Below are 27640 nucleotides of genomic sequence, written 5' to 3' on the forward strand. Positions count from 1 at the left end.
TCCACATAGGTGCATCTTAGTATGTACCACTCAATTAGCAGTGCTGGATAACTAATCTACCGCTGTGTGGTTGTTAGGGGCGGTGATCCTGGCAACCGCACAAGTGGAAAAACGCTTCCTACTAGACATACCATCAACAGTTTTAAGAAGTGTGGGGAAGAAATAAGAGTAAAAATAATAAAAATAAAAAATAAATAAAAGGAAGTCAAAGGAAACAAACGAACAGAGAGTGTGGGTAAGTTATAGGTTGCGACACTTTCTACTTTCTAGTTCCTATACACAAACCGAGAGCATGTTGGTTCAGAGGAAACAGACTGCGGGTGTTCGATTCGCAGCCATGAACAACTTTTGAGCATTTTTGTTTAACAATTACCATTAGACTTTCCTGCCTGCTATAGCTGTTTCCTCTGAACCAACATGCTCTCGGTTTGGGTAAGTTATAGGTTGCGACACTTTCTACTTTCTAGTTCCACTATTAGTAGTGACATTAGTCCCTTGGACCATAGCAGTGGAATAGCTTATAAATTGTAGTAGTGCAAGATGGAGTTCTTACTGTGCAATTCCCGATACCTACCAACACCTAAAAGCAGTTGGGGAAAATAGGACTCATACTTCAGCAACAACTGAAAGGCCATACCTGTGCTGTTGAATAGGATTGGGACAGAATATGCAAAGTATATTGTTCAACTTCTTGATAACAGCCTCCCTGTTATCAAGCTAAATGCAGTTATAAATCTAGCACCAGACCTAAAAAAAAATGTTTGTGCAGACCAATGGCCATAGAAATCCTTTGGTGGGCCAGACTGAGATATAAAATACACTTTAGGAACACTAAAGCCCACTAAAAAGTGCCAGCGTATGGCAACTAATAGTAGCCCCTTTGGCATTAAATGAAGAATCGTTTAAACTGCTCACTTGTTATAGACAACTTTAATGAACTTCATAAATATTAGAGCAGTAAACTTCATGTTGGTTTGGAAAACGTGAAGTTCCTGAATGAACTCTGATCTGTAGTTGGTTCTGCCCACTTTTTTTAACCTTGGACCACAGTTATATAGTAAAAACCACTGTGCAAAGTTTGGGGCCCCTGGGTTTAATAGTGTCTGAATGGCAGCAATTTAAATTTTCCCACTAAAAGTCAATGAGTGACATCTGATTGGCAGTTAGTGGCTCACTTTTTCTAACCTGGAACTGCAGTTACCCAGTGACTAACCCCGCAAAGTTAAGGGACCCTAGGATTAATAGTTAAAGAACAGCAGCAGTTTAAATTTAAACCAATAAAAGTCAATAGGTGAATTGTGGTTGGTGGGTGTGCCCACTTTTTTTTAAACTTGAGTCAAAGTCGCCCAGTGACAAACAGTGGGCACCCTGGCATAAATAGTGTGAGAATAGCAGCATTTTAAATTTAAACGAATAAAATTCAATGAATGAAATCTGATTGGCTGTTAGTGGCCCAACCCACTTTTCCTAATTTTGAACTGCAGTCTCCCAGTGACCAACTTTGCAAAGTTTGGGGACTTGGGCATAAAAATTGAGGGACTGACCGCATTTTACACTTCACCATTGAAAGTAAATATCTGAAATGTGATTGGCTTTTGGTGGCTCCACCCACTAAATCTAACTTTGAACGGCTAATACCCAGTGACTAACTCTGGAAAGTTTAACAACCCTGGAATTAATACCTAAATAATGACATCAGTTTAAATATAAACCAATGAAATTTAATGGGTGGAAATGGATTGGCTGTTGGTGGCTCTGCCCATTTTATTAAATCTAAAAATGCAGTCCCTTAGTGACCCTGGTGTTAATACCGTGAGAATGGCAGCAGGTTGAATTTCCCCATTGAAAATCAATAGTTAAAATCTGATTGGCTGTTGGTGGCTCCGCCCACTTTTTTCTAACTCTGAACCGCAGTTACCTGGTGACTATATCTGCAAAGTTTGGGGACCTTAGTATTAATATTTAAAGAATGGCAGCAGTTTAAATATAAAGGTATGAAGTCTATAGGTGAATTTTGATTGGCTGTTGTTGGCCCTGCCCACTTTTCTAAACTTGGAATGTAGTCACCCAGTGACAAACTGTGCAAAGTTTGGGGAGAATGGCAGCAGTTAAAATTTCCACACCGAAAACAATGAAAGAAATGTGATTGGCTTTTGGCAACCCCGCCCACTATTTCTAACCTTGAGTATGAAGTCACCCAGTGACTAACTGTGTAAAGTTTGGGAACTCTGTCATCAAACAAATAAAATTCAATAGTTGAAATCTGATTGGCTGTTGGTGGCTCTGCCCACTTTTCAAAACTAAAACTGCAGTCCCCTAGTGACCAACTGCAAAAAGTTTGGGGACCCCAGGGTTAATACTGTGAGAATGGCAGCAGGTTAAATTTCCCCATTGAAAGTCAATAGGTAAAATTTGATTGGCTTTTGGCAACCCCGCCCACTTTTTCTAACCTTGAGTATGAAGTCACCCAGTGACTAACTGTGCAAAGTTTGGGAACCCTGGCATCAAACCAATAAAATTCAATGGGTGAAATCTGATTGGTTGTTGGTGGCTCCGCCCACTTTTTAACACTAAAAATGCAGTCCCCTAGTGACTAACTGTGAAAAGTTTGGGGACCCCGGTGTTAATACCGTGAGAATGGCAGCAGGTTGGATTTCCGCCAAATCAATAAGTAAAATCTGATTTTTAGGGCATCCAACAATCATCATATTTTATTCAGGCTGACCCCGTGACTGTGTGATTCAAGTTTGGGGAGTGTAGCCTCAAAGCTGTAAGAGTGGCAGCAGTTTCAATTTCCCCATTAAAGTAAAAGAGTGAAATTTGAATGGCTATTGTTGGCCCCTCCCACTTTGGGTCATCCAACAAATATTGCTGTTTCATTCAGGGTGACCCCATGATTATGTTATTCAAGTTTGGGGGGTGTAGCTTCAAAGCTGTAAGAGTGGCAGCAGTTTGAAAATCTTCCCTGTCAAAGTCAATGGGAAAATTGGGGTGTTTGGAGCAGCGCCACAAAAAGACGGGGGGCAGGATCGCTTAGAAAAGCACAAGCAACCTGCTCCGCTATAGGGCGAAGAAGTGTGGGGAGTCTAGGTGTTGTACCCCTAAAACTGTTGGAGGAGTTTAGAAAATTGCACTTCAGTCCCTGCCCCTGTTGCACTTCAGTCCCTTGCTCTGTTGCGCTTCAGTCCCTGCCCCTGTTGCGCTTCAGTCCCTGCCCCTGTTGCGCTTCAGTCCCTTGCTCTGTTGCGCTTCATTCCCTGCCCCTGTTGCACTTCAGTCCCTTGCTCTGTTGCGCTTCATTCCCTGCCCCTGTTGCACTTCAGTCCCTTGCTCTGTTGCGCTTCATTCCCTGCCCCTGTTGCACTTCAGTCCCTTGCTCTGTTGCGCTTCATTCCCTGCCCCTGTTGCACTTCAGTCCCTTGCTCTGTTGCGCTTCATTCCCTGCCCCTGTTGCACTTCAGTCCCTTGCTCTGTTGCGCTTCATTCCCTGCCCCTGTTGCACTTCAGTCCCTTGCTCTGTTGCGCTTCATTCCCTGCCCCTGTTGTGCTTCAGTCCCTGCCCCTGTTGCACTTCTGTCCCTTGCTCTGTTGCGCTTCAGTCCCTGCCCCTGTTGCGCTTCAGTCCCTGCCCCTGTTGCGCTTCAGTCCCTGCCCCTGTTGCGCTTAAGTCCCTGCCTCTGTTGCAATTTCCTTCAAAGACGCACATTAGGGGAAATTTCACTGGAAGCCAATTAACCTGCCTGTAAGTTTTTGGAGTGTTGAAGGAAACTAGACTTTTATATCGGTACAACAAAAGTGTATACTTGTTCCAAGCTGATATAAGCGCACTATATAGCAATAGAAAATTGTTCATAGTGTTCTTCTGAGCCCTTTTGCAATTTACATAAATCATAATTGTTTTAGATTTCATCAGCACTACAAGCAATTTTGTTATTTAGGCGGTTTTTCTTTTGTCATTTGCTGTTCTTGAAATACAACAAAAGTTGTCTCCTCCGCCCTTTTACAACTGGACCCGGGCATCTGAGTAGTTTTGCAGCAAGCAAATACCACTTTACTAACTTCTTCTGCAGATTCATAAAGCAGGGGATTATTTCAGCTTTTAGTTATATCCCACATTCCCTTCAGTAGGTTTTATGAAGCCAAAGATTTAGCTTTAGCAGTAAGTGCAAATATGAGTATTAGTACTGAAATCAAGCGTTTGTAAAAATATTGGTCTTTCCTATTTTATTAATGGAGAGGCTCCCCTTCAGCTTAACTGTTAGTATGTTCCAACAGCTCAGCAGCAAGTTTCCAGTCAGTGAATTTGAAAATAAGAAATAAACACAGTATTATGCCTTATGTCTGTCATTGCTATTATAATATATGCTGTGTCTGTTTAGTAGGTGTTATTGGCAATATTTAAACATTATAAATATTAATGGGGTTATGTAATTTCAGGAGCAAAGTTTGTTAAACGTTTTTATTACATATAGTAACCAATCAGCAGGTAGCATTCACTTGTTACTAGTGATGATCGAATCTGTCCCGCTTTGCTTCGCCATAAAATTCGCAGAAACGGCAAGAAAATTTGCAAAACAGCGAAAAATTCACAAAACACATATGTTGCTAGATTTTTTTGTCCACGTCTATTTTTTTGTCACCCGCGCTTTTTTGACGCGTCCGCGCCCTTTTTTTTCATGACCCTGCCCTTTTTTGACACAACCGCACCCTTTTTTACTCGACTGCGCCCAATTTGTTGCACGACAAGAAGAACATTTTTGTGCAACGCATTTTTCCACGGGCAAATTTTCACAGAAGTTTCGCAAAACAATTCGCCAATGGTGAATTGAGGAAATTCGCTGCGAATCCATGCCTGGCGAAAAAATTTGCTCATTACTTCTTGTTACCTGTAGTGATGAGCACATTTTTTCACCAGGCATAGATTCGCAACCAATTTCTGCATTTCGCCACTGGCAAATTGTTTTGCAAAACCGTAAAAATTTGCTGCGGAAAAATTTGTCACGTGCAAAAAAAGGCACAGTTGTGTAAAAATAGGCGCAGTCTCGTCAAACTGGGCGTGGCTGCGCGAAAAAACCTGCGGGTGACAAAAAAGTGACATGACAAACACGTTTCGAGAATTTTTTTGTTGTTTTGTGGCGTAGTGAAATGGGACAGATTCGCTCATCACTAGTTACTGTTTATTTGGAAGCTATTGATTGCTATGGGTGACTGATCCTGGCTTTTATGACATATGGGGATAAACCTTTTACCTCTTTAATACTTAAACCTAGGATTTAAATTTTCCAGTATTTGCTAACAGTAGTGGTGTCAGGTTACCATAATGACATCACTGCCAGGGTCTCTATCACTCAGTCTCAAAGCAGGTCAGCAATGACATCACAATGAGAGGTTGCTATAGTAACACATTGTGACATAACAGCTATCTAGTTGTAAACTAACCCAGAACTTTCTGCTCAGTGCGTGTTTTTTAGTTGAAGGTGCTATACGCTCTTCAGCTACAAACACGCATTTAAGAAGAAAAACTATTTATTTCAACTTATTTTTCAACTTATTTTTCAACAAACTAAAGGTGAGAGTCTTCTCTATATTCCAAAGAGATTTGTTTTTTATTTGCTCTTATCTATGGTCTATATTTAATATGGATATAGGTTTATAAACACAAAGTTGGGTAATACTATTAATGGCTTTGTGCTTTTTATAATTTATTTATATACATACGCACACCCATATATATATACATACACACATTTATTTTACTGATGATATGTCATATTAATGCAATTCTAAGTCATTTTCCACTACACATTAACTACATATTTTACTTATTTCAGTTCAGGCCTCTCTTATTCACCCTTATTCTTACATTCAAATGGCCTTTTACCATGGTCAGTATCCTACAGAACAGAAAATCTTAAAAGGGATTGAAAATAAACTGATGTAAACCAATCAGAGAGAGTCTCTCAGCTCTTTTGGCATTACATGGATACGGGGGGTTCTAAGGAATTGGTAGTTTTAAACCATTGCATACAGCTAGGCAGGCTTCAGCTCTGCAGATTTTATTAAAGGCCTAGAATTTCAATCAGCCTAACTGTCTATATATTTTATTGCACTTTGTGGATTCAGTTAACCCTTTGCATTTCTGATTACCAGTTGAGCCAAAAGCCAGGTATTAGAAGTCTAAAAAACAAATTTCTCAGATGTATGTTATTTAAATGACAAAAGTGCTCAGAGAAGCACCATGAGCGAATTCACATCAATTTAATACTTGGGTTTAGATCTCCTTTAAATAAACAGCAGATTGAAAGATGGTGATGATGAGTTGAATTTTAGGTATTTTTAACCAAGTCTTCTGTTCAATTAGTATTCTTTATATTTAGGCCTACAATTTATATTTGACAGTCTATGCCAAAGTTTTATGTTTCAGGATGAAAGTAGGTGACCATGGCATCATGTAATGATGTCACACAATGATATCACAGGCATATAGTTATAGTTAAACCCTACACTCTCTGCTCAGTTTGTGCTTGTTAGCCCAAGGTGCTGAAAGATATCAAACACAAACTAATGCAGAAAAACACATAATGACTCCAGTAGTATAGAAAATAATTTGAAGTATAACAGTTAAGGTAAAGTATTGTCACATAATTTAGAAAAATTAGAGAATGTAGCCCTGAATGAGAGTTTTCTGTTAGACATTATTGAATATAATGAAAACTAAAAAGCAAGAAGCCTATATCTCAAGAAGCAGAACAGACAATTATTTAGGAGGAGGTTAAGGATAACTCAGATTCTATCTGGTTATGGATGTCTTTATATGTATTTTCTTCTAATATTTTTCTATCCATTTCACTTTATGCAGAAACAAGATTATAAATCCAACATGATACTTAACAGAATGAAGATATTATACATATATTTAATCAAGTACATGATTATTGTAGGATTCATTGTACAGTGTATCCAACCTGCTTTCGGTAAGTATAGGAATGACGACTGCAGTTTTGCAACTAATCTGATTTGAGGGATAGGTTTTGGGTGGAGATATTGTATATCTGATATATTTGTGATGTATAAGGGGGAAGGGATAACAACGGAATATAATATAGCATAATCTCTAGGACTTGCAGAGCTCAGCCTTTATGAATATACAGACCATATAGACAAGCAGAGATAAGACCATAGTGCCCAATAAAATGTACACATAGTAAGAACAGTAAACCATGCATGAAACTCAAGGGCATAGTCATTAATAAAGTTCATCCTAACATATTAGGGGGCTCAACATTTGGCAAAATTGCACCTGGGCAGTAACCCATGGCAATCATTCACATTTTTATATTATTACTTTACCTGCAGCTCATTACAATTGCTTTTTACTAAACAAATAAGTGTAGTTTATATTCACGAATGTGATTATATTGCAGTGTATAAATATGAATGTGTTTTGCATGTATACTTTCATTTTTTTTGTACATGAAGGTGATACTGCTAAGAGTATCATAACGGGTATGAATGTGGCTTGCTGCACGGGGTCTGTGTGCATAAATGTGCGTAATTATGAGTGCATGAAAGTGAACATACGAGTTAGATTTAATGCAACTAACAGAGGAGGGTTAAATATAGGGATAAGGGGCAAGTGTTGGATTAGTTGGATTAAGGCTATTAGACTACATGTGTACCAGATTTTCACTTATACATTTTTATTTTAGCAGCGGCAACTAAAAAAAGAGTGCATGTAACTGAACCCCCCAAGCAAATTACTGTGAATGCCAGTCACTTGGAAGAGGGAAAAGGAAACAGTACAGAAAATAAATACAACTATAAAGTATTTATTATTGCACTAATTGTGATGGTATTAATTGGATTGCCAGGAGCAGCTGGATGGTAAGTCTTTTCTCTTCATCTAACACATTATCTAATATATATTTATTTACAGTTAGCCAGAGAATTCATGGAGATCATGGTTTCTTACCAGACCCCCCTTTTTCATACCCCCCATGACTACATATTTTTTTACCCCTATAGTTATGCCACTGGCTTTGTTGGGAAGGGATTCTATGTGTGAACCTTATCATCTCAACAAACTGTTCCCTTCCCATTTGCAGGTTTCTATATTACAGACTGAAGAAGAAGAATGCAATCAATGATATAGAAAAGGCAACAGAGGAATCACAGGCTAAGCCTACTATGTCTAGAATCACTTCATGGCTCACTGAAAACTGTCCCCTTGCCTTTATAAGGCATCTTTATGACAGACTAAAAATCACATCATGGTTCTCAGCAAAACTTGAGCTGCTCAGGCTTCTTTATCACAAACTAAGGAAAAGGAAGCCAATTGATGACGAAGAAAAGGCCATAGAGAAATCTCAGCCTAAGCCATCTACCACTTTGAGGTTTGTATTGAGCTTAACATGAGCATTTTCTTTGTCTTTGTAAATTTTATTTTCTGTTAAGGGTATAATGAAACACCTTGTTCACTGCATATAAGTTGCAGCTGTACTTAATGCTGGTATTTAAAAAGTCATTGTACTCTTTAGTTGTGATACCTCTAAGTTACTATAAGCTTTTATTTTAAAATAAACAAGCAATAGATCCCTTAGCAACTACTATACACATTTCAGGTCAAGATGTATGACATTTGATAAGATGTTTTCCTCAAAACACCTAATGAAAGGCACATCCATATTTGTTTATTCTTATTTATTTCTTCTCTTTCTTCAGGAGTAAAGACAAGAAGAAGAAGAAGAAAAAGAAGAAGAAAAAAGCTCCTGTGAATAAACCTATGGAGGAGGCATCTGAAGCGCCTCTCACAAAGCAATGCACAGATGATACAGTGCAATCTGATCAAGGCCCTCAACCACTTTCAATGCCTAAAGAGTAAGTTTGTTTATGAGTAAAGTTCTTTATTCATAAAGAAAAAGTGTAACTTATCACACCACGGTGTTATCTGCAAACTGCTTAACATAATCATTTCTTTTGTTTAGAAATGTCGGTATCACCAGTGTGATACAATCTGCGGAACAGGAACACGAGGAATCAGCCAGTGTTTCTTTGCCGCCTATTATTCCAGAGGTTTCCAAACCTGCTGTGGAAAATGAGAAAGAAACTTGCTCCAAAGTTAAATATAAGAGGTAAGATTGTTAATATTAAACTTCAAAGCCCAAATCATGGGATGAAATCATTATTCTAGCATAATTTTCTTGCACTGTGGCAATGTCTCTACTTTATAGATTTAAATATATTTGTTATTATCTCTATCATGTTATAATTATGTGGGATATTTTGTATTATCTTATGACTTCATTTGCTTGTCCAGGGTAATAGTCTTGACGTGGATAGAAGAGATCACAGATGATGAGGATGATGAAGAATCAACTCATCAAATTAAAGAATGCCAGAAAGAGATTCCTGTGGCTCTTGAACCTAAAATGTGAGTTGATCTAACGCTACACTGTTTAGACCACATCATTTATCATAACTATGTATATATATTTATGTATTTGTACTAAGGATAGGTATAGAGTAAGTGGGCAATGCTGCAAGAAATATTGTTTGCACTGTGTGCTTGACACTGGAGTTACAAGTGGAATAAGATGTTTTAAAATGTTTAGCTCATTGCTATATCCCAGTTCATATATTGACAACTGTATTTCACATATTACAAAGGGTTTGTTATGTTTGACCATTAACCCTTTGTATGCTGGCTACCCTTTGATGTGTTGTGTATCGATATTTAAACACTGGCACAACATACATCAAACAACTGGCTAGAAATCTAGAATTTGCTATTCTGGCAATATGAGCCATACTTATTAAAATTCAACCTTGCAGAAAAAAATAAGCAAGTTCAGGAAAAAAATGTAAGAAAAAAACATGACAGAATATTCTCGGATGCATTTTTTCACAGAAAAAAACACGCACACAAGCGAGAACCATATTGTTCCATTTATTTTCAATTAGAATAAAAAAAACTATAATAATTAATAAAGTGGTTAGTGAATATTCCCATTAACTGCTATACAACCAAGCCAGCTTTTAATTGGTGAGTTTCTTCTGGCGAGTTTTTCCATTTTTTCCTTCATAAAATCAGCCCCTCTGCACCTTTTACACCAGTGCTATAGATTCTAATAGGGTTAATGTTATAATTACATATTTATCTACATTTAGGTGATGCAGAATGTAAAATCAACTTTTGCAGTGCATCTATTACATTTAAAGGAATCTTTTTTTACATATAAAGTTATGACCCACCCAACACAATACAAACATAATATGTTTATACTTTTGTTTTAGGAGGGAGGTAACGGAACCAAAGAAGGACCCACAGTTACCTGTTTCTACTGTAAAGCCTAAAACCACTCCAGATGGTTTAAAGTGAGTTTAATAAACTGCAGTTAATCCTTTTTACTTTTGCTTTTTTTTTTTTAATGTTTGAGGCATACTTTTAATAAGGCTAAACAACAGTGTAAATGATAAGTATTGGAGTAATTGCATTTTTCAAGCTATTGTTTCTCATTAGCCATATGAAGATGACATCTAAGGAAAAGAAATCTTTATACTTATGTGACTAAAGCGGTGATCTGTTATGTAACTCATCAGTGCCTTTAAAATTTTTGTTTTGCTTTAGGGCAAGTAAGAAGCTCAAGAAAACTGTGAAACATGAAGCAACAGATATAAAACCTAAACCTGAGAATCCAATTCAGGACAAACTGCCTGTTTTTCCTGAATGCCAGGAACTTCCTAAGCCTAATTGGTAAACTGTTTAGTTTAGGTTTCTATATCATATTGTATATGGAAATTGTCATGTTTTGCCTATTTAATCCATTAACAGCTCTTTGATCTGCCATGACATGCATACATTGGCACAATATACATCAAATAGCTGACAGAGCAATGTCTTTAGAAGATTAAAATGAAAATAAAATGGATGCTTATCCAATCTGTAGTGCCATTCTTGTATTTGTGCATCACGCTGGGTATTCAATAATTTAACTTGGGAAAACACTGTAGGGCCTAAACTAATTACCTTACTTGGTTACATGATTTCCCTTCATGGTTTATCATTGATTTTAGCATTTCTTAATGGCTTATCAGCAGTAAAAACAGTTATAGAGGTAACTGCAAGTGCTTGGTTCCTTTTCAGCATCTTTAAGACTACTATTATTTGTTTTTAGCGCGTCTCAGGTCTTAAAGGATATGATGAGAAATCATCTTGGAACAGATAAGGACCTAGATCCAGAGACTGAATGGAAAAGAATTTTGAAGGGCAATGGAAAAGGCTATCAGCAGAAGCTGGAATCCAAGGTCAAGATATCACCGATGTTAGCTAAAGAGTTGCAAGAAAATTTCCAGAAACATCGTGCGTCAAAGACTGCCATTTGCACTGGTGTAGGCTCTTCTGACGCGCTGCTTGCACACCCGGAAGAGATACCTGGGGCTTATAGAACTACACTGTGAGTTTCTAAAACCTCTGAGCTTAAAATGTGACATTTATTTAGTGATACTTGTTACACACAAATTACATAGAGATGGGAATATTTAGGTTTGGTTGTTTAAATAAATGGATCTGTTTTACATAACTTGGATCTTCTGGGTGGGACTGAAGCTAAAACTAGAATGACTTATGGGGTTAATACTATCCAAGTCTAATGAAAGAGACCAAAGATCTTGCATCTTAGCTCAGACTCTTACTTCGCTGTTCATGCTTCTGATGTATGTGTCGTTTTGTTCAGACACCCTTGGGCAATGCATCTGATTCATTAAATGCTGTAAATTTAGCTTTTAAAATGTGGTACAAACAATTCTATAATCCTTTCAAATATTATTTCAGAGCCCGAACTTACATAGCACCAAGAGATAAGCCGATCGTATCGCGTGAAATGCTTCAACAAACTATAGAGTGAGTTTGCTAAACTGAACTTTCTGCTTTCTTTTTGCACATTACAAACAAAAAACTCCCAAACTGTCTTACTAACACAAGAATATCATCAAATACGATTAGCTTCTGAATTATAAGAAGTATTGGAATAACTGCAGGTTAAGCAATCTCTCATCACTCTAAAGAAATATTTCTCTAAGAGAAATGCGGCTCAATAATTACGCACTTAAATGATGACTTTTCAAGTTATTTTGTTTTGCATTATTAAACATATTGTTTTGTTACAGGGATAGGCAGTCCACTAGAACTCAGAATCAACATGAAGTAACTCATGTGGCAACTCCAGTCAGCTCTCCTCAGCAACAGATGGAAGAGCCAAACATGTAAGTTTTTTGAAGTTTAAACTATGAAATTGTGTATGGGACAGAAGCTGAAACTAGAGTTATAGGTGTTAAAAACATTTTTACTTCTCGAATATTAGGAGTCAACCTGTTAAGTCAGAGAAGGACTTAACCGATTAGATTAAAAACCTATCCTAACAGTTCAAGAAACTATTGAGTGAGTTTTATAGACTGAAGATAAGCTTAGTGTTCTGTGCACATACAGAGCTTTATATGCATCAACAGTCAGAATAACTACCCACCTTTATATCTGATTATCTGAATGGCCAGTGATTGATTGACTGAGAATATAAACATATATTATCTGTACGCAGTCTGATATCCTGTTAATCATTCTCAGTTATTGGCTACAAACAAGAATTCTTGGTATTGGTACAGATGTTATGCCCTTAAAGGAACAGTAACACCAAAAAATGATAGTGTTTAAAGGTAATAATGGACTGTTGCCCTGCACTGCTAAAACCGGTGTGTTTGCTTCAGAAACACTACTATAGTTTATATAAATAAACTGCTGTATAGCCAAGAAGGCAGCCATTCAATCTGGAAAAATGGAGTAAAGGCAAAGGTTACATAGCAGATAACAGGTAAGCTTCGTAGAATACAAAGGTATTTGAGAGAGCTGATCAGTCATCTATATGTAACCTGTGCCATTTAACACTATTTCTATTTGACTAGCAACCTTTACCCGCATGGCAACAGTACATTATATTTTAATGACTTTTCATTTGTTTCAATTACATTTTTATTTGTTGGTGTTACTGTTCCTTTAAGAGTTTTTAAGCTTTATGTTAACAAATAAAAGAGAGAGAGGCAAAGATGCATCATCCCTAAAGAATCGGTAGAGCTGTACTATGTACCAAAGTGAATGTAACAATAGAAATACGGCTTTTAATGAAAACATTTCAGCATTCATCTCAGCAGTTTCTTTATATTAGCTAAAAACATTTATGGAGTGATTTTAGCATTTCTTAATGGCTAATCAGCAATAAAAACAGTTATAGAGGTAACTGGAAGTGCTTGGTTCCTTTTCAGCATCTTTAAGATTACTATTATTTGTTTTTAGCAGAACACATAAGGACCTAGATCCAGAGACTGAATGGAAAAGCATTTTGAAGGGCAATGGAAAAGGCTATCAGCAGAAGCTGGAATCCAAGGTCAAGATATCACCGATGTTAGCTAAAGAGTTGCAAGAAAATTTCCAGAAACATCGTGCTTCAAAGACTGCCATTTGCACTGGTGCAGGCTCTTGTAGCTCTGCTTCTATACCCGGAAGAGAGACATAGAGCTTATAGAACTACACTGTGAGTTTCTAAAACCTCTGAGCTTAAAATGTGACATTTAGTGATACTTGTTACACACAAATTACATAGAGATGGGAATATTTAGGTTTGGTTGTTTAAATAAATGGATCTGTTTTACATAACTTGGATCCTCTGGGTGGGACTGAAGCTAAAACTAGAATGACTTATGGGGTTAATACTATGTCTAATGAAAGAGACCAAAGATCTTGCATCTTAGCTCAGACTCTTACATCGCTGTTCATGCTTCTGATGTATGTGTCGTTTTGTTTAGACACCCTTGGGCAATCTTTATGGTCATACCTTTCTTTTGCAAAATGATAGAAGTGAAGATTGCCAGTATTTGGATATTTTTCACATGAACTGGACACCTCACAGGTTTTTAAAAAACCTAAACCTGGCCAGTTCTCAGTTAAATAATAATCAGATGAATAATTTTGGTCAAGTCATGAGCAATAAGCAGGGAACTTGGCCTGGAGCAGCTGAGTTGCCAGTTAATGTCAATTTCTGTATGGCCAGGTTAAGCCAACACCTTTTATAAAACTGTCTGAAGTGCCATTGCTAAGCATCAATTATGATTGTGGCCTCTATGTAATTGATTGAGTTTGAACTAATAAAGTACTGTAATTCAGAAAGATATGGAAGGCTATTGGTTCCAAAGACTTGCTGTTAAGAAGAAAAACTCATAAACAATAATGAGGCAAATGACTTACTTTGCACCATGTTGGCCAGTGCATAGAGAACTCGAAGGTGGAATACGAGCTGCAGTTTTGTGTTGGCCCTAATAAGCGCAACAATAGAAATACGGCTTTTAATTTGAAAACATTTCAGCATTCATCTCAGCAGTTTCTTTATATTAGCTAAAACATTTATGGAGTAAAATGAAGAAGCTGCTTGAATGACGGCTGACATTTTTAAAAGACTGATTAGCAAGTCTTAGTTGCTTTAACTGGAAAACATAGTAACATAGTAAGTTGGGTTGAAAAAAGACATACGTCCATCAAGTTCAACCATAATGCCTATATATAACCTGCCTAACTACTAGTTGATCCAGAGGAAGGCAAAAAAAAAAAAACATTTTATAATTTATAATACCTTACTGAAATTCTTTTATAAAACATCTCTTCATTCATTTTAAAGGACAATTAAAGGTTAATATAAATTAAAAGTAAGTCTAAAGGCATTCTTTTTAAGTACTTACTGCATATCTAAATTCCTAGATCCCTGCTTGCTTCTCTGAGATATGGTGCTGGCAGCCTACAGCAGTGTGCCAAAACAAACAGCGGAGCACCACTGAGATAAAAAATCAAGTACATCCCTTTAGAGGACTTAGAGCGCTTAACACGTTTCGTGGCCTCCCGCCACTTCCTCAGAAGCATCAGCAGTGTGAAGACTACAGTGACATCACTGAAATCTCTCTTCCCTTCCTGTAGGTGCCAGCGGCAGCTTTCCTATTCTCTGAGCCGATCTGCCAGAGGGGAGGGAGGGAGGAATGAAACACATGTGCAGTATGAAGCAAGGAGGGAAAGGAAGGGAGAATACCTTTTTAGAGATGGCTGCCTGTTCTAGAAAATGTGAAGTAAGTGTGACTGAGTAAATATTTGATTAGGTGAGCCAAAAGTGTGGTGTTTTTTAATATTATAATTGTTCTAGGTATCCTCAGAATGGCTAACGCTAACAAGACAATGTTCCGTTGATCTGGATCCGTTATCTGAGGAACTGTTTGAGAATGTTTCTACAGAAGCTGATAAGCAGATTAAACACATTTTATGTAACTTTTTTATAAATCAATAAACCTTTTAAAGAAAGATAATTTTGTTTGCCACTTTGATACATTTTTAATACAGTGTCATTTTTAAAACAACACAACTTTTATTATTATTATTGTTATTATTATTATTGAAAAATAGTATGGGCATAATTAGTTAGCTTAATAAGAGGTACGAAAACCCATTTTAAGCTAATGGCACATGGGGTGTTTTATCCAATGGTGTATTTTAGCTGGCGGGAAACATTCCTGCTGGCATCAGTGGGAACTGCCTGACACTGCTGGTACGAGTGGCTCTTTCCAAAATAACATTAAAACACATAAGAGATCTTTAGGTTGAAATGAACCAGTAGTAGTGTCAGTACTCATGAGCAGAAAATATGAGGCAGTTTTGTCAACATTTCAATATAACTAGCTCACTACTGTATATTTATTTCTCAATAGTTTGCAAATCATTTTAATAACAGATTTAATAAATAGAGATCTTCAGTTTTTATTGTAGAAGAAATTAGCAATGTAATCCTGTTTGGGTAAGTTGTATTGAACCTGGAGATCTCCAAATGCTTTTAGAATGTTAGAGTTGATTAGCTGCACTATAGTTTTGGTGTCCTCTCCTGACACATTTCACTTACACACATTCAGGGGAGGATGTCGAGCAGGGGGCGCTATGGGGGTTAGGGGGGCATAAAAACAGAATTACTAAAATGTTGAATCCAGTAATCTAAACAGCTCTCCATTTAGACAATGGCAGAGAGGAATCAAGAGATTCTTTAGGGCCGTGACACACGACAAATCTCCCTTGTCGCGGGTGACTAATCTTTCAGAAATGCCATCCCACTGGCTAGAATGTAAATCGCCGGTGAGATGGCATACGCGGCGGAGCAAGTCGCTGAAGTTGCCTTGAGAGGAAATCGCTGTGCCGCGCCGGGAGATTAGTAGCCCACGACAAGGAAGATTTGTTGTCACAGCCCTTAGGCCCCCTGACAGAGCAGGAGATTTGTTGCTTGCTATAAATCAGCGCTACACAGGCAACATGTCTTCAGGAAATACCTTCCCCTCGACTAACATTTGTATTGCACCTGGAACATATTACTTGTGGCAATCCGGCCAAATCACTAGAAAATGCAAATGAAGACATGTTTTCCATAATTAAGCTGAAGGTTTGGGAATGATGATATAAAGGGGTAGTTCACTTGTTATTACTTTTCTTTCTATTCAGGCCTTCAGGCCTTAGCAACCAGATAGCTGCTAAACTGGATTGCTGCTGAACTAAAAGCTAAATCATTCAAAAACCACACAATAAAAAATGAAGGCCAACATCACTCTCTACATCATACTAAAATATAATTCCAAGGTGAACAACCCCTTTTATTGTAGAAATAGTGTGGTAGCTAAAGATGCTCAGAGGATGGCTGAAGGCTGAAGTGGAAATAAAACGTATTGTAGAATTGTGTAGTACATGTTCATGGCTGTAGAAAGACATTGCATGTCAGTGCCAGGCTGGCTAATCAATCAATAGGTTTGCAGGCAGATAGAATGGCACCAGGGGCGGGCCAAGCCGACCAAGCGTCCTAGGCAACCCGGTCGGCCAACTCCGCCCACCTCCCCGCCCCCCCATGCGCGCCAAAGCACAGGAGGCAGCACAGGAGGCGGCGCAGGGGGGGGGGCGGGGCGATTCGATCGGTCATTGCCTCCGCCGCTAATGACAAGCGGCGGAGGCAATGACAAAGTATAACTAGGGGTAGGCAGGAGAGGCTCCTGCCTGGCGCCCCTCAATTGTTGCGCCCTAGGCAGCTGCCTCTTCTGCCTACCCCTAGTTCCGGCCCTGAATGGCACAGAGTAACCTGCTGAACTGAGAAATTCTGGGCTTCAGAAACTTACACAGAGAACTTGCCCAATGCGTCATGTGATGTTATTTAATCAGCTAGGGAATGCATTGATTATTTGTCTCATCTGCCCAGCTTATGTCTGATTGGGGGAGGGGCGCTATCAGTAAGGGCTCTGGCACACGGGGAGATTAGTCGCCCGCGACAAATCTCCCTGTTCGTGGGCGACTAATCTCCCCGAAATGCCATCCCACCGGCGAAAATGTAAATCGTGGGCATACGCGGCAGCGCGTTTCCTCTCAAGGCACTCACTGATTCACTGAAATCGCTGCTTAGCAGCTTTTTAACATTTTCCTTGAATTTAGTAAAGTATAGTAAAAAAAACTATAAGATAAATAATATTTTATTATGTTGGTTTGAAAAACTCAACCTACTGTTCTTCCCCTTCAGCTGATTCTTCTGCTTAATCTTCGTTTCTTAGCGCCCTCCATTTTCTACGCTGCTCCTCCTACAGTTTTAGGGGTACAACACCCAAAACAATTCAGGCAGTTCCCACTGATGCCAGCAGGAATGTTTCCCGCCAGCTAAAATACACCATTGGATAAAACACCCCATGTGCCATTAGCTTAAAATGGGTTTTTGTACAGTATATGTACTGATTCTCAGTAGTGCTGAACGTATGTCCATAATACATGCATATATATCCAGCAGTTATTACATGGATCCTGTAGCTTCCACACGCTAACAAAAAGCTCCAAAAGATAACAAGGAATTGTGTGTTGCCGGAACACTGCTGCAGGGCAATAGCTGATATATACATGGTGAGCACAGTCAAATTAGATACATTACAATGAGTTTTTAGACCAGCACGCCCTTTTAAAAAAATGTAACTTTTATTTTAAACGCATTGTACAAAAAGTCCAACGTGTCGGTCCTTATTAGGACCTTTCTCAAGGATAGTACAATGTCATTTCAACAAACTTTAAATACCATTAAAAATCCATAAACATCAATCCACAATCATGTGTTCATCCTATCAGTTTTTAATGGAGATAGAAAGCACACACTTAATCGAGGCACACCATCTAGTAAATATAAAACAAAGTTTTATATTTACTAGATGGTGTGCCTCGAATAACTGCAAAATTCCCACTTTGCAGTTATTTATTTGTAAAAAATGTTTGGAATCATGTATGATTTTCGTTCCATTTCTCACGTGTACACCACTTTGTATTGGTCTTTCACGTGGAATTCCAATTGATTCATGTTTGTGGCTGTAATGTGACAAAATGTGGAAAAGTTCAAGGGGGCCGAATACTTTTTCAAGCCACTGTATATGGATGGCCAAATATTACTGTTTGTGGTTTTATTGTTCACTACACATGGGTGTTTATTTATATTAACTTTATTACACTAGATGGCTGTTATTCTTATTCTCTTGTAGCCTTCGGCGCTGATCTATGCTATATATCGTTCAGAGGAAAGCTGAGATGATATCTACATATGGGTGCCCTATATTAAGGCAATAGAAATATGGAAGGCGCACCCTGTATGATGTTCTGAAATAAAAATCATTTACTAAATTCTCTACATTCACACATTGCGTTAAAATCAATGCGATACTTGTTCTGTTTTTGGGCACTTACTGAACAGATTGGGGGTTAGAGATCAGTGCTGCAAATTGTCTTTAGGATATACACCAATTCATTAATGTAGGAAGAAGATAATACCTATGATAATATTAGAACTGCTGGGAGTCCACTGGGGATTCCCCTCGTTTGAATCTAATTAAATCTGCCCCTAAATATTTACCTGCTTCAATAAAAGAATGGGATCATCAAGTTCTTTATCATCATCATTACTGGTAATATTGAAGAAGGATGTTTTACTATGAAGGCTTTGTTTGAGAAAACTGGAGATGGCAATTCTGAAGGTTGCAGTGCCAGAGGGAAATATTTACCTGGGGATCAACAAAACAAATTAACAGTAAGATCAGTCACATGTGAACCTGAATAGTCTTCCATTAGGGTTACAGATGTGTGGACTGCAGGGTAATGTGGCTGATGTTACTGCACCTTAGTTGTACTTCAATTACTAAAGAAATCACAAAGACAACACACAAGTTTTCCTCCAGGAATCCATTTATTCAGTCCAGTACAGAAATACTGACCCTTTATAGGACCCAGCTTTCTGTTTCCCATTGATTACCTATGATGTCAAGTTCCTCAACTTTAATTCCATTTTAGCCAGGGATGGACTAGGGTGTGCGAGACCCACCGGGGCTGCTATCCCAGGGTCTCCACAAACCCTTTGGGTCCCCCACCAACAGCCCCTTCCCTCCCATGCACACGCACATTATACTTTTCTGCAATTGGGGGAGGGAGAGCAGTGGGGGAACAACGGTATAGAACAGGCAGGGATTGGGTCTAGGTCAGCTGGTCCCACGAGGGCTTGGGCCCACTCATTTTTTCCCTGTATCCCACTGGCCCAATCCAATCCTCCACTTCTAGCCATGATTTAGCAGGTCCATCTTTAGCAAATGGGCTAACTTGGTGTCTTTGACATTCACCCAGGTCAAATCCTGGGTTTATGAGAGGCCACTAAAGGTCATATATGGGCCTTGATATTCTGACATTGATAGAATATTGATATTCTGAGACAATTTATTTTTTGTAATGTTTCAGTTATCTAGCTTTTTGTTTAGCAGCTCTCCAGTTTGGAATTTCAGCAGCTATCTGATTGCTAGGGTCTTGTTTACCGTAGCAACCAGGCAGTGGCGTGAATGAGAGACAGGAATATGAATAGAAGAGGGACTAAATAAAAAGATGAGGATTAAAAGGAACAATAAAAATAAAATTGTAGCCTCAAAAGACAACGTTTTTTGCCTTGCGGAGTCAGTGACCCCCATATTAAAAGCAGGAAAGATGTAGACAAAGATAGCAAATAATTCAAAAACCATAAAAAATAATTAATGAAGACAAATTGCAAAGTTGCTAGAAGTACATTCTCTAACATACTAAAAGTTATCTTTAAGGTGAACCACCCCTTTAATGCTACTGTGTGTGGCTAAATCACCCTTGCTCTATGCCAGTGATCCCCAACCAGTGGCTCGTGAGCAACATGTTGCTCACCAACCCCTTGGATGTTGCTCCCAGTGGCCTCAAACAGGTGCTTATTTTTGAATTTCTAGTTAGGGTGCAAGCTTTAATTGCATAAAAACCCCAGTGTAATTGCCAAACAGAGCCCTCTGTAGGCTTCCAGTCAATATAGGGGCTATCAAATAGCCAATTATAGCTCTCATTGGCACCTCCAGGAACTTTTTTCTTGCTTGTGTTGCTGTCCAAACATTTTCCATTTGAATGTGGCTCACAGGTAAAAAAGGTTGGGGATCCCTGGTCTATGCTATACACTCGAGAGAAGTGCTATAGGGGTATTTCATAACTGGAAGGAATGAACTGAGTGCAGTACCTGCTCTATAAGAATGGCACTGCCTGGCTGAATGGCACTCCCCTATTGGCACATTTGCCCCAACAAACAGCTCCAAACCTTTTTCTATTGATTTATTTTCCATCTGGTGAACAATGAAATGCCCTCGGCATAAGGCTGAACCACCAATGGCAGATACAGAACCCTGAAACAAACTGGAAATCAGGGTCAATAAAAGAAAGAATGGGAATGCTAACCAGTTCCCCAGCACCAGAGAGGCAGCTAAATCCATGCCTTTAGGGTGGCAATACTCCAGTTCCGGATTCTTTTTTCTTTTAAGATTCATGTTTATTTTTAAAGATTAACTCTCATAATGCCCACAGTGGAACATTATGCCCTTAATGACACAGAGTTAGTTGGCATGTCTGCTCATTAAGGCAGTGCTCTGCTGATAACTCACTATATCATGTGTGCAAAGCAGACATACTTCTGCAACTCTCACCTCCTCTGCCAACATGCAGATATCAGTGGGCTGCTGCTAATCAATAACAGAAATCATATTCCTGATCTGTATGATTGTTAGCCAAGTAGACATGTTTCCCATTACGAGACCCATAAGGTACTGGGTCCCCTAGCAAATGCAGTATCCGCCCTACCCTGAACCCAACCATTGCCAATGAAAGACACTGAGCCTCCCATCTCTACAGTTACACCACTGCACCTTCTGAACCTTCTATTCTCAATCCCAGCTTCTACACAGAAATCCCCCATTTATAGCAGGAAATTTAGCGTGACATCTACACGGCCAGGGAGACGCTGTACTGTCTTACACGTAACCTGCACATGAGCACTCAGCAACTAAGTAAGAAACTAATGGAAAGCCGTTAGAGACTGGCTGGTTCCGGACTTACCAGACGCTCTTTCACTGCACCAATCGGAGGGTGGCTTTGATTTTCTAAGGTTGCCCGGCAACATAGAGCCGACCGCCTACTCGAAGAAACGAGAAAATCATATCATACTTACCGAGATTTTCTTTTCCTGGACTGGGACATGGCAGTGGGCAACTATGGGGTTAATCCCTCCTGTATGTGGATGGACAGGAAATACCAAATAAAAGAGTTACCTCCGCCCCCGGCCGCCATCTTTAACTACTGGAGTCTCCCCCAAAAAAGGGTGGGAAGTAACGCCCACTGCCATGTTCCAGTCCAGGAAAAGAAAATCTCGGTAAGTATGATATGATTTTCTCGTTTCCTGTTCCTTCCACATGGCAGTGGGCAACTATGGGATGTACAAAAGCACCACAAAATTTAAGGGTGGGAAAGTTTACTAAATAGACAATGCTGATTGCAGTACAGCTGTACAAAAACATGATGATTTTTTGATAAACAAATCAAACTTGTAGTGTTTAACAAAAGTGTGAAGAGAAGACCAAGTAGTTGCTTTTGCAAATGTCCTCAGATGATGCCTTGGCATGGAATGCCCAAGACGCCGCCATAGCCCTAGTTGAGTGTGCTCTGATAGATGAGGGTACTGAAGTGGATTGCAATTTATAGGCAAGCGTAATGCACTGCTTGATCCAATTGGCCACAGTAGACTTAGAAGGTTGAGTTCCAGCTTTGGGACCCGATGTAATACCCAAAAGGGAGTTAGTTTTCCATGAAAGTCTTAACTCTGGATAGATATACTTCTAAACACCTTTTAACATCCAGAGTGTTCCAAATAACTTCTTGATCTGTACTAGGATTCTGAAAGAACCCCGGTAGGACAATATCTTGACTGGTGTGAAAATCCGAAACAACCTTAGGAAGGAACTTGTCTGCTGTTCTGAGAATGACTCTGTCTTGTAGAAACAAAATCTTACCCTCCGAAATAGATAAAGCCTGTAGTTCACTAACTCTTCTGGCAGAAGTAATGGATAGCAGAAAGCATAACTTCAAGTTGACAAGTTGAAGAGGCACATTCTCTAATGGTTCAAACGGTTCCTGAGTCAGAGCATTTAAAACCAAGTTGAGATCCCAAGGAGGAACTTGAGAGCGAGTTCTAGGCTTAATTCTAGCCACTCCCTGAAAAAATCTCTGTAACAATGGGTGCCGAGCCCAGACAGTTTTAGAGAAGTGGGAAATAGCAGTGACATAAGTTTTGAGAGTAGAGATACTGAACCCTCGGTCTAATCCTCTTTGAAGAAACTCCACAATCTGAATATCTGTGGTTTTCATGGGATCCAGCCCCATTTCTTTGGACCACTCAGAAAATTTTTCCCAGATGGAATAGTATTTGAGAATAGTAGAAGGCTTTCTAGCAGCTAAGAGCGTGGAAATGGATCTGTCTGAAAGACCTGTAGATTCCAGGTTCAGCCTTTCAATAACCATGCCGTTAAAGCCAGTCTCATTGGGCAAGGATGTAAAACCCCCTCTTGGCTGAGAAGGTCCGGCCAATTCGGGAGTCTGAGTGGTTGGTCTATTGTCCAACCCGTGGCCACCAAGGCCCTACCAACACCACTTCCGCTTTGTCCTCCTTTATTTTCTTTAAAACCCGAGGAATCAACGGAATGGGAGGAAAGGAATAAACTCTTGCCATGTTCCAATTCACGGAGAGAGCATTTGTTATGACTGCTTTCTGATCTGGTTTCCATGAAGCATAACGCATCAGTTTTGCATTTTTGTTTGAAGCCATCAGATCGAGGAAAAAAGGACCCCACTTCATCTGAATCATCTCGAAAGCTAATTGGTGAAGTTCCCATTCTCCTGCAATAGGCATCGACCGACTTAGCCTGTCTGCCATCCGATTCTGTGCACCTGGGATATGTTCTGCTGTCAGACTCATTAGATGAGCTTCCGCCCAAGCGAACATAGCTATGGTCAAGTCTAACAGAACTTTCGACTTGGTGCCCCCCTGTTTGTTCACATATCTCACTGCAGACGTGTTGTCTGACTTGATTTTGACAGCTGTTTTGTGAATCTGATGTTGAAAAGTCAGCAAACTCAGTTGAATGGCTTTCAATTCCTTCCAATTGGATGATTTGTGAATCTCTGACGGAGACCATTTGCCTGTCATTTTCAGATTCCCCAGGTGAGCTCCCCAACCCCACTTGCTTGCATCTGTGGTGATAATAATCCAAGTTGGGGAGAGAAGACTGATCGGTACCCTCAAGTTGCTTTCCAGGAGCCACCAACCCAGGGAAAATACAGTCTCCTGCGAAAGATGAATAATCTGACTTGGATGCTGAAAATCGTGGTTCCATTTACGAAGAAAGTCGCTTTGAAGGGTTCTGGAATGAATGCGGGCCCATTTCACACAATCCACTGTGGATCCTAATATGCCCAGAACCTGTTGACAGATTCTCGCTGTTGTTATTGGAAAATTGATTAGAGCATTCACACAATTCTGGATTATCGTGATTTTCCTGGAGGGAAGACTTAGATTGAATGACACGGTGTTCACAACAACTCCCAGAAATTCCAGGGTTTGAGTAGGAATAGGGGAACTTTTTTCCCAATTGATAATCCATCCTAAGTTTTGGAGATAGTTGCTTACTTGCAGAACATGTTGTAAAAGTATCTCCCTGGAATTTGCTTTCACCAGGATATACAAAAAATCGGAATATTTTGTAATCTTAGGTTGGCAATAATCGGAGGCAGGACCTTTGTAAAGATCCTGGGCGCTGTGGATAATCCGAAAGGAAGGGCTCTGAACTGGAAATGTTGATTCAGGATTTTGAACCTCAAATACTTCCTGTGACCCCTCCATATTGGAATATGGAGATAAGCATCCCTCAAATCTAGTTTTGCTAACCAGTCTCCTTGATCCAGGAACTGAACAATAGACTTCAGAGTCTCCATCCTGAAAGTAGGCACCCTCAAATGTTGGTTGAGCTCCTTGAGATTTAGGATTACTCTGAATTCTCCGTTTGGTTTTCTCCTGAGAAAGAGATGGGAATAGATTCCTTGGAACTTTTGACTTGATGGGACTTTTGCAATTATTCTTTTCGCTAGAAAGTCCTGAATGATCTTTGTTAAAGAAAGCCTCCCCTCTGCTAACCTTGGCATGTTCGAGGTTGTGAAAGAAAACTTTGGAGTGTCTATAAGATCTAGTTGGTATCCGTTTGATATGATATCCAAAATCCAAGATTCTTGAATTTCTTGAGCCCACATCGTTTTGAACGAGGAAAGCCTTCCTCCCACTGGAGGCGATGGGGCTCGCAAACCTTCATGCCCTTTTCTCATTTTTGATGTTTGGTCTTTTAACATGAAAGGACTGATCTTTTGATTTCCATTAACTAGAAAAAGCTCTACAGGGTTTGTATTGTTTAGCATCTTTGTAGGATCCTCTAAAGCCTCTGAACCCTGGCTTCCTATCTCTCCGATCTTGGGGCAGGAAGGAAGATTTACCTGCCAAAGCTTTGGATATAATTTGATCCAACTCGGCTCCAAAGAGAAGATTACCTTTAAAAGGCAGCGAACACAAATTATGCTTGGATTGAGGGTCAGCGTTCCAATGTCTCAACCATAGACTTCTTCTAGCAACAACTGAAGAACTCATGAATCTACCAGCTAACTTGATTGAATCCATAGAGGCTTCAGCCATATAGTCATTGGCCAATAAGATGTCTTGGAGCATATTGGAGAGTTTATCTTTGTCTTCTCCCTTCTTAAGAGCCTCTTCTAAATCTTGAAGCCAGATTTTATTAGCCCTGGCCAATGAAGTGACTGCAATAGCTGCTTTGCAAGCCGCACCCCCAGCCATGTAAGCTCTCTTCAATGAAGCATCTTGCCTTCTTTCCATAGTGTCTTTGAGGGACACTCCTTCATCCACTGGTAAAGTGGTTCTTCTGGCCACCCTTGTAATAGCAGCGTCTACTTTAGGAGGAGAATCCCAGATCTTAGACAAATCAGATGGAAAAGGAAACATCCTCTTGAATCTTCTGGAAAGAATAGGCTTCTTATCTGGACGATCCCATTCAGAATCAATAATATTTTTAATAACATCATGTACTGGAAACAAATGATTCTTTTTGGAGGATGATTTAAACATTCTATCTTGTTTGGCTGGGAAGAGGCTTTTATCTTCCAAATTCAGAGTTTTCCTTAACGCCTTAATTAGAGGTTCAACCATTTAAATATCAAAAGGACCACTGTCATCATCCGAATCATTTGATGATATTTCTCCCTCAGAGATCGAAGAACCCTGAAGATCTGAAACAGGCTGAATCGCCGTTTCCCCAGCATCCCCTTGAACCTGCGGTGGAGATGTCATATGGGGTTTGATAGATTTAAGAACGTTATCCGTGACTTGTGCAACCATCGAGGACATGGACTGGTTAAAGGAGTCTTTCATCCAGGACATAAGCTCTGAGACATGATCTGAAGAAGCGCCTGTAGCCTCCTGTAAACATTTAGCACAGAGTCTCTTATCTGGCATAGCAAACCCTGAGCATGAAATGCATTCTCTCCTTGCAGATTTTCTCTTTCGACCCTCCGAACTAGGGGAACTCCTGAAAGAGACCAAACAATTGAAAGGAAATCATAAAAAATAATAAAAAAAAAAATTTTTTTTTTTTTTTTTTTGTACATCCGGAGCCTCTCAAAAAAACCACTCACCCCCTTGAGCCCGATTGGGAGCGTCTGGAACTCATTACAACGCAAACCCTGTAATAACAGACACAATCTGTTACAAAAAAAAACACATAACACAGTGCATAGGGCTCACCAGGACAGAGAGTACTTACAGATGTACCCTCAAAACGGACCAAGGCACACAAGGGCAGTATTCTTACCGGCAGCCATAGGGGATACAAAACGCCAGAATTTAAACTTTTTTTGGCGCCAACGCTTCCTATGATGTCATCGCTATGCGCATCCTTACTTGCATCAGGAAGCAGGAACACTCAGCGTCTTACCGCGCATGTGTCAATCAAGACTTTGCGACTGACAGCACTGATGGCACAAAAGGCCAAAGCCCGAACAGCTTCTCCAGGGACCCACACAAGGACCATACCTCGGACCCGGAGCTTCAGCAGACGAAAGGCAATCTACTGGACACGGGGGGAGCGACAGGAGAAAAAAAGATGGCGGCCGGGGGCGGAGGTAACTCTTTTATTTGGTATTTCCTGTCCATCCACATACAGGAGGGATTAACCCCATAGTTGCCCACTGCCATGTGGAAGGAACAGGAAACGAAGTTTACTTAACTGGAAGTCGGCCCTGTCACTACATGCCTCCGGTTCCCTGGGAAGGACGGGCTCCGTAGCCCGGGGCAAGCGACCTGCTATAGGACTGCCAAGCAAAGTGCGCTATTATGCATTTATTCAGCCCCACCATGCCCTGTATTATCCCTGTAGGCAGTAACCCCATTTACTTCTACTTTTTAGTATTTGCTCTCCTTATTATGCCTTAAAATGTCCCTTTCTTCTGCCCACAATCAAAGTTCCCTTAGCTGTAGCTCCGCCCTCACTATTAACCAATAATATTTGTGCTTTTCAAAATGCAGTCAAATGTAAAGAGTGGGTTCAAATATGTATTAATAATCCATATAATAATATTTTTGTTTTTTTTATTAAATCCTAATATGGCCACCTTCCTAACTCTTCCTTCCTCTTCTTATATTCTTTCATGGTTTCCTTCTTCCCAAAAATGCTCTGAGAACCACTCTGAATAACTTTACTCCAATTTTAGGGTTTAGATCCCCTTTAAACATGAAATGACACCACTTGATGAAGCCATACAAGGGATGAGTCTCAGCCGTTCTGATAAGCTGTATGGGGAAGGGACCGCCGCATTCATCTTGTCTCTTAACACACAGAAACTTAATCTTAAAAATAATGGTATTATTGCATTTATATTCTTTTATACTATTGTATTAGTGTATTGTACTCACAGCTGGGTATACAGGAAGAGTCATATAGATAGGCAAGAAAAGGTCCTGTGATAAAAGTCTAACTCCTAGTGCCTCTTGATTTAAATGTTAGTGAAAGTAAGATTGGAATCCCAGAGATCTGGTTGCAAGTGTGGAATAAGAATCTGTAATATTACCAGCAGAGGGAGAAC

General features: G+C 39.6%; 1 protein-coding gene across 1 annotated transcript; it reads left to right on the forward strand.

The window, feature by feature from the left end:
• The first annotated feature begins 6472 nt into the window (after positions 1-6472).
• LOC116410452 lies at positions 6473-14562 on the forward strand. Its single transcript, XM_031901074.1, has 12 exons — positions 6473-6974; positions 7710-7884; positions 8106-8393; positions 8722-8877; positions 8985-9131; positions 9317-9430; positions 10294-10374; positions 10628-10753; positions 11175-11453; positions 11831-11899; positions 12166-12261; positions 13343-14562. Exons 1-12 carry the CDS (start codon positions 6815-6817, stop codon positions 13560-13562), a joined length of 1911 nt encoding a protein of 636 aa, XP_031756934.1. The 5' UTR covers positions 6473-6814; the 3' UTR covers positions 13563-14562.
• The last annotated feature ends 13078 nt before the right edge of the window (positions 14563-27640 follow it).

The sequence above is a fragment of the Xenopus tropicalis genome, chromosome 4 (genome assembly GCF_000004195.4).
Source record: "Xenopus tropicalis strain Nigerian chromosome 4, UCB_Xtro_10.0, whole genome shotgun sequence".
NCBI classification, from domain to species: domain Eukaryota; kingdom Metazoa; phylum Chordata; class Amphibia; order Anura; family Pipidae; genus Xenopus; species Xenopus tropicalis.

Excerpts from the sequence above, each read along its gene's own strand:
- LOC116410452 (XM_031901074.1), top strand. The coding sequence starts at position 6,815 with ATGTATTTTCTTCTAATATTTTTCTATCCATTTCACTTTATGCAGAAA. Across the intron at positions 7,885-8,105 it reads TTGCCAGGAGCAGCTGGATG|GTTTCTATATTACAGACTGA; the intron begins GTAAGTCTTTTC and ends TCCCATTTGCAG. Across the intron at positions 11,454-11,830 it reads GGGGCTTATAGAACTACACT|AGCCCGAACTTACATAGCAC; the intron begins GTGAGTTTCTAA and ends ATATTATTTCAG.